The 7,809-nt window shown below is 45.1% G+C and overlaps 1 protein-coding gene across 1 annotated transcript; it reads left to right on the top strand.

Moving 5' to 3' along the window:
- The first annotated feature begins 525 nt into the window (after positions 1-525).
- On the top strand, positions 526-3,708 carry LOC147421147 (cytochrome P450 71AU50-like). Its single transcript, XM_086503999.1, has 2 exons — positions 526-1,711; positions 2,972-3,708. Exons 1-2 carry the CDS (start codon positions 728-730, stop codon positions 3,590-3,592), a joined length of 1,605 nt encoding a protein of 534 aa, XP_086360125.1. The 5' UTR covers positions 526-727; the 3' UTR covers positions 3,593-3,708.
- The last annotated feature ends 4,101 nt before the right edge of the window (positions 3,709-7,809 follow it).

Genomic DNA, 7,809 nt, shown 5'->3' with positions numbered 1-7,809 from the left:
AAATACCTGGTGAATATAGTGACACGGAGAGAGAGAGAGAGAGAGAGAGAGAGAGAGAGAGAGAGAGAGAGGCACGCAAACTCGAGTGACACGCAATACAATATAGTGACACGGAGAGAGAGAGAGAGAGAGAGAGAGAGAGAGAGAGAGAGAGAGAGAGAGAGAGACATGCAAACCTCCAGTGACATGGAAACCCACGACACTAAGTGACACATAACATTAAAGAGGGGGGGGGGTAAGGGGATCGAGGGCGCGGAAGTGGATGCGGGGAGGCCGAGGTAGATTAAACCCGGACGCGCGACAAGTCAACGCGAAAAAGAACCTGGGCGGCGACTCGATTTGAACCCAGGGCCTCGTCGCCCAGATTGTGATGCATGGGATAACCATCCCATTCGCGCGCACATGTTGTACCCATGATCCGGGTTTTTGAAGTTTTATATTTAAAATATAGACGCTGCCCGGGTTTAATCTGTGGCCGGGTTTAGTTTTTAAGTGTCCATCTACGGCTGCAACCTCTCCGATTTTCGTGCGCGCACTTTTCTGCCCTCGATCCCCTTACCCCCTTCAATAATACTATGTGTTATTTAGTCCTGAGACACGAAAACCACGATATGTCCTGAGAAAGCATGCACGATAACCACGATATGTCCTGAGAAAGCATGCACGATATTAAGAGTCCAGTGAAGATAGTTAACTTGGTGGAAGAAGCACCCGAGAGCTAGTTGGGATGGAGAGCATCGATATAACTAATGGCCGAGAGGAGGTAGGGTCAGGCGTGGGCGCAGCACTGCTGCTTGCGTTACTATATGGGCTGCTACCACTAGGCTCATCAGCTGTGCTCATCGTTATACTTCGGCGATGGCGGATTACAGCTGCTGCAGGACAGGAGAAGAGGAGGTTCCCGCCAGGCCCGTTTGCGTGGCCTGTGATCGGCCACCTGCACCTGCTCGTCCATGCGCCTGACCAAGTCATCCGTGACCTCTCGAGAAGGTATGGTCACATATTGGGGCTGCGCCTGGGCAAGCAGCTTTGCGTCGTCATCTCCAGCCCGCAGCTTGCCAAGGAGGTGCTTCAGACGCACGACAAGATCTTCGCCGATCGACCCCCTTTTCAGTTCAACGAGCATCTGCTATATGGGCAGAACACTGACATCGTCTTCAGCTCGCAGTGCCCGGAGTGGAGGCAGAAGAGAAAAATTTGCACGGTGGGCCTGTTCACGCCCAAGCGAATGCAGGATCTGGAGCACGTGCGGCGAGAAGAGGTGGGCGCTCTCCTGCGCCGGCTGCAGGACCTGTCGGAGGGTGCCACGCAGCCAGTGCATATTGGCTGGTGTGTGGGCGAGATGGCGGCCCGCGTGGTGATGCGGCTGCTACAGTCGGAAGGCAGCGCGCAGGCGGGCGCCGAGAACCTGGTTCAGCTTGCCAGGGAGTGGGAGCGTGACATTGCGTCGCCTACCCTGGGTGACGTCATCCCCGCCCTCTCCTGGCTGCCTTTCCCACGCTTGCGCCGAATGCGCCGTCTTCGCGAGCGCTTTGATGCCGCGCTCTCCCTGCTCATTGCCCAGCGCAAGCAGCAGTCGGCCACCGCTTCCTCTTACGACGACCTGCTCCAGTCCATCCTGGCCAAAGAGGTCGATCCCACCACCAAAATGAAGGCGTCCTCCTCTCCCCAAGACACGCTCACCCCAGAGGACATCAAATGCATCATGCTGGTAAATCTTTATGAGATATAAATCCACACATTCTGTTGACACATCCTCTTACAACTTATAAGTTTCATGAGCTACTAAATTTGGAGGGAGTCCTCTTACGACTTATAAGTTACATGAGCTACTTATACTTACGAGGGATTCCATACCTAGGTAGTTCTAGTTCGAGGAACGGGTTTCACGGTTTGACCGCACCCAGCTAGGTAATGGTCCCTCTAGTTGCCCCAACCGCACCTAGCTAGGTCATGGTCCCATAGCAGACATTACTGAGGTTGGAAACTATCCCCAAAATGTTTCTAGAGAAATAATTTTTTTTCCAAGGCCTTTACATAGCAAGGTTCTAATGTGACCATAACTTATTTCTTAGGACCCTATCTACAATATGGGGCACACATTTGAAAATATAGAAAATCACCAAAATACCCCTCTAATTTGTGCAAATTCCCAAAATACCCCTTAAATTTCAAAAATTACAAAAATACCCTTGCATCTATTTTGGTTGGACTGTTCAAGTTTTTTTAATGTTTATTCCTTTTCGACAATTTAGATCCGTTTTTGAGTGCTTAGTTGCTTCGCATGTAATTTGTCACAAATTACCTTGCGAAAAGGGCAATTATGTCTAAAAATAATAAAGAAATTCATCTCCAAAGCCTATGTAACATGTCCAAATTCTAGTTTTAGCATCTTTTATTGATAGACAATCAATCCTCTTATGAAAAGCTACAAATTTTTGTCTTTCAAGAAATTTAATCTCACGACTAGGGATACTTTGGGAATTCTGGAAAAAGTGAAAGGCATTTTGAGAATTTGTGACAAAATATTGGGGGGGTTTTGGGAATTTTCGTAAATTAGAGAGGTATTTTGGTAATTTTTCCTTGAAACTAAGTGTTTTGATGTGGCTATTACCTACTTAATTTTAATGGGTCTAGAGGGGGGCATGAAGAGAAATGTTCACAGCTTCGCCTTGCCTTCCCCCCCCCCCCCCCCCCCCCCCCCCACACACACACACACATCTGTCCCCCTTCTCGGACCCCCACACACACACACACACACACACACACACACACACACACACACACACACATACATATATATATATATATATATATATATATATATATATATATATATAGAGAGAGAGAGAGAGAGAGAGAGAGAGAGAGAGAGAGAGCTCTGTTTAAGCTTGTGTACACACAAGTCCTGGGTCTAATCCTTGTTGTTTCCCTTGTGAGTTGGAACATGTGATGCTTTATGTGTGACCAGGATATGTTGGCAGCTGGCATTAATACAACATCGCTCACCCTTGAGTGGGCCATGGCGGAGCTTCTCAAAAACCCCCACTGTATGCAGAGATTGAAAAAGGAGATAGAAGAGATGATGGATGGTAATGTGAGGCAGATAACAGATGTAGACATAATGAAGCTAAGCTATTTGAAGTGTGTAGTGAAGGAGATCCTTCGCCTGCATCCTGTGGTACCCTTTTTGATACCACACTTCTCAACAGAGGAGTGTAAGATAGAGGGGTACACCATACCAGCAAGGACAATCATTTTTGTGGATGTGTGGGCGATTGGGAGGGATGAGGGGTTGTGGGCCAATGCGGAAGAGTTTCGACCCGAACGATTTGAAGATAAGGAGGTGGATGTGAAAGGGCAACACTTTGAGCTCTTGCCCTTTGGATCTGGACGAAGAATTTGCGTGGGCATGCCCTTGGCATTGTCCATCATACAAGTCACACTCGCCAACTTAGTGAATCATTTCAATTGGGATTTACCCTTTGGACAAACAGCTTCATCCATGGACATGAAGGAAAAAAATGGTATGATCATCACAAACAAAGCTACTCCCATGATGGTTATCCCAAGGCCCCGCTTTAGCTACTAGTGAACTCTTATCCTCAATATTGAGTTAATTAGCCTTGTTGGCTTTCCATGACGATTGCCATAGTGTATAATGTATTTTCTACATTTGGAAAAATAAACTCAACTATTTTATAGTAACGTTTTTTTGAGGTCAAGTAAGTTACTACATTGTTCTTGATACCAAAAGCAAATCGGGGTCCCATACCTCGTTGTTGACTTTGTTGAAGTTGTTTTGAATGGATGCTAGCTTTTTCCTTTTTGGTTTGGCCAAAGGGTAGAAATAGTGGGAACATATCCTTTTCGCCTTAACATTTTTTTTTTTTTGGAAGGTATTTATATTTCATGCAAGTGAAAATTTTGCCTTTAATGGATGATAAAGAAAGGTTTTAATTTTCACGATTGTTGGTTGCATTCATAACCAAGAGTTCAAGAAGCATCTTTTCATAATAGTCCATTGTCCTCTTTTGGAAATTGGAATCTCGTAAATTGCAGACTTGACAATGGTGGACAATCAGACGAACAAGGAAATGATCTTTTTGTCATGCCAAAAGGGATAATCTACTTGGATCCCCTCCCCCCCCCCCCCCCCCCCCTCTCCTCTTTGTCAGAACAAGGACAAGGCCGGACTAAACAAGGGCAAGACCGGGCTAGGCAGTGTGGAAAGGGAGTCCAACTAGAGCAAAGGGCTAGGAGCCATGCTATATAGTGAGAGGTTGGGAGGTGGACTCCAAAGCACTAGTTCCCCTAGTCTTACATTGGTATCAAGAGCCAATTTCCTATTTTTGGGAAAAGAAAGGCGTGGTGCTTTGGAGCCACAAAAAGCCTTGCATGAGTTGCATGCTGTGGTCAAGAGAACCGTGGAGCTCATCTCTTGCTAAGAGAGACGACGACAAAAGACTGCGTGTGTAAGCGCCCTGGGCAAGGAGAGCGTCGGGTGAAGGGAGTTCAAACTGAGCGCGTAAGGGCTTAACAGCATCGCGTCAGGCTGCTGGGCAGTTCACAACACAGGGCCGAAGCCCGCTTCACAACAGATTGACCCCCATCTCCTTCCCCACGCTCTTGCGCGCTACTGCTCACGGCCATGGCATTTTTTGGGCTCAGTGTTCACATCTAAAACGCCTAAGGTCCTTGCTCTTAGGACTTAAATTTTGGTACTAGAGGTGATACACACCCCGTAGTAAGTAAAAAGCAAGTAAAAAGTTCGTGAGCATAGATCCGAGTTGAATCGAAGACAGAGCCGGCAAGTACACGAAACATATACAATTTTTTTGCATGCAATCTGCAGGAAATCAGCAAATTGATAAAGCTTCTCAAGGGAATTCATAGGCGACGTTATTTCTCAAAATTGATTGCGATCGAAAGCAATACCACTCATACTCGATTCGGCTACGACGGGTTCAAAGCGAGTCCCTACACGGTTGAAATTTCGAATCGATTTCGACTTGGACAATATCGATTTCGACGTAATTAGCAAGGCTAATTAACCTTTGCGGTGATCTCGACATCAGGTATTTTTTTTGACTATTCCTTCCACTGCACTGTGTCCCCATGGATTTCGATATCAATATGACTTTTGATTTCGAGCAAAATACACTTGATCCTGTCCGTAATGGCTCGGGGCCGGATGCTCTCATGGAGAGTACCCGCAACGCTACGGCGGCTGACGACACTTATGAACTTCTTGATATTCAAGAATTTCGTGCACTTCAGACACGCCTTACGACGTACTCCGGACGCAGTCAAAGCACTGCAAACAAGTTTAACTCTGGAAGGCAAGGCCTACAAATGGTGGTTGTCTCTCAAGGAGAAGAATATCATACCACAGAGTTGGGCAGCTTTTGAAGCTATGTTTCGCAAAGAATTTTTGCCTACAAATGAGGCAGATCAAAATTGGTCGGCTTGGGACACGTGGCCATGCGCGAATACCCATCATTACTTGAATACATATCTCACTATCGGGATGTTATCCTCAAGTTGGAAGGCCTAGACACCTTTTAGCAAGTACGTGGGTTTATACGTGGTCTAACACCAGAGCTTAAGAAGCACGTCAAGACTCAAAACCCTAAAGCACTTGAGGAAGCCATAGTGAAATCATATATTCACGATGATCCATATGAAAAAAAATCACATCATAATCACGTGTCTGCTAATACACATGGTAATACACGTACACAGTACGGGCACAATAAAATGAAATTTGTAGCCAATTCAGAAGCATCTAAAAAGCCCAAGGGGTCCAGAGGTCCTTTCTCTCCTGAGGACTTTGATAAAGTTAAGAAAGAGAAATTATGTTTTCAATGTTTAGGAAGCGGTCATGGCATAAAGGATTGTCCCAAGGGGAAATCTGCTGCTCATGGCAAGGAGAAAGCATTGCACATGGTGCAATTGCTGCCTCTTGAGTCTTCCTCACGATTCTCTACAGTGGAACTAACACACACCGAGGTGGTGCATGAATGTTGTCTCACAGCTACCATGTGGCAATAGACCTTCAGACCACATGAGTTAGTCCGTATGTACGGATCTCTGCAAGGGCACAAGGTGCGCATCTTGGTAGATGACGGTGCTACTCAAAATTTTATCAATTATGGATTGGTGAAAAAACACAAATTGCCTCAAACCCGAGTACCCACTGCTACAAGGTAGCAATGATGAACGGACATGACACCAAAATCTGGGACACTCAAGTCCAAGCCGTCCCGTTAGAAGTACAAGGCTACTCCACATCCTTGGATTTTCAGGTTATGAACATGGAGAGGGCAGACGTGGTCCTTGGTAGGGAATGGTTGCATTGCCTAGGACCATCACTGATGCGTAGCTATGAGCACAAGAGCTTGATGTTCGAGTCCCATGGCGCACATGTGTTGTTGTTAGGCGAGAAGGATGTATCTTCTTTACCATTGATATGTACAACTGAGATTATGTAACTCGTTTCTGATAATGAAATAGATCAAGTTTATTGTGTTACTCCTTGTCTCATTTTCTTTCTAACATTCCTCAACATCGCATGCCTCTCTCTCATCTCTTTCACCAATGGCTACTTCCCAACAAGCACAAGTTGCTAGTGAGTTAAAAAATTTATTAAAGGAATTTCACAATGTTTTTCCTAATGATTTGCCACTAGGATTACCGTCGACACGATCAGTGAAACATAGCATCGATGTGGTTGCAGGCAGTAAACCTGTCTGTAAACCACCCTACTGCATGAGTTACTCTGAAGATGCTGAGGTGAAACGTCAGCTTGCTTACTACTTTAGCAAAGGATTTACCCAACCCGGTTCTTCACCATGGGCTTCTCCTATCCTATTAGTGAAGAAAAAAGACGGCAATATACACATGTGCGTAGACTACCGTGGCTTAAATGTGGTTATAGTTAAGAACAAGTACCCATTGCCACCCGTGGACGAGTTGTTCGACAAACTCACTAATGCTTATATTTTTACGAAAATAGACTTGTGGTCAGGTTATCATCAAGTCCGTATTTGACTTGCTGGTATACCCAAAACTGCATTCCGAACAAGGTTTGGACACTACGAGTTTTTGGTTATGCTCTTTGGGTTAACCAATGCCATTTTGGTCTTGAAGCCGTATTTGGGCAAATTTGTCATCGTTTTTCTCGATGACATTTTAGTCTACAGTGCTTTTGAAGAAGAACACTTACAACATCTAAGGCAGGTGTTCGAATTATTACAAACAAATAAACTATACGCCAAGGAATCTAAATGTGATTTTTTGAAAGAAGAAATTCAGTATCTTGTGCATGTTATTTCAGCTAATGGGCTATATATGGATCAATCCAAAGTGAATACAATCCGACAGTGGCCTTCTCTTAAAAATCTAGAGGAGTTACAGGTTGTTAAAGGATTTGCAGGTTTTTATCAAAGGTTCTTTAAAAAGTATGCTAATATTGTTGTTCCCATCATGACAGACCAACTGAAAGGCAAAGGCAAAGCTTTTCAATGGGGACCCGCTGAACAACATAGTTTCGATACACTCAAGGATGCATTAGCTATAGCTCCCATACTAGCTATTGTAGACCCTTTGAAACCATTCGTTTTGGAAACGGAAGCGAGAGACCGTGCTATTGGAGTAGTCCTGTTGCAAGACGGACTGCCAATTTCATTTGAAATCAAGAAGCTTGATGTAGCGCAGCAGAACTACTCTGCTTATGAACGCGAACTCTATACAATAGTATCTGCCTAAAAAACATGGCGGCATTATTTGTATGGTGCTCAGTTTGAG

The sequence above is a fragment of the Adiantum capillus-veneris genome, chromosome 28 (assembly GCF_014529385.1).
Source record: "Adiantum capillus-veneris isolate H3 chromosome 28, ASM1452938v2, whole genome shotgun sequence".
Taxonomy (NCBI): domain Eukaryota; kingdom Viridiplantae; phylum Streptophyta; class Polypodiopsida; order Polypodiales; family Pteridaceae; genus Adiantum; species Adiantum capillus-veneris.
This window is presented reverse-complemented; position numbering and strand designations above follow the sequence as displayed.

Bases quoted from the DNA above. Each gene is read 5' to 3' on its own strand.
- LOC147421147 (XM_086503999.1), top strand. From the start codon at position 728: ATGGAGAGCATCGATATAACTAATGGCCGAGAGGAGGTAGGGTCAGGC. The intron at 1,712-2,971 runs GTAAATCTTTAT...ATGTGTGACCAG, and splicing joins ACATCAAATGCATCATGCTG to GATATGTTGGCAGCTGGCAT.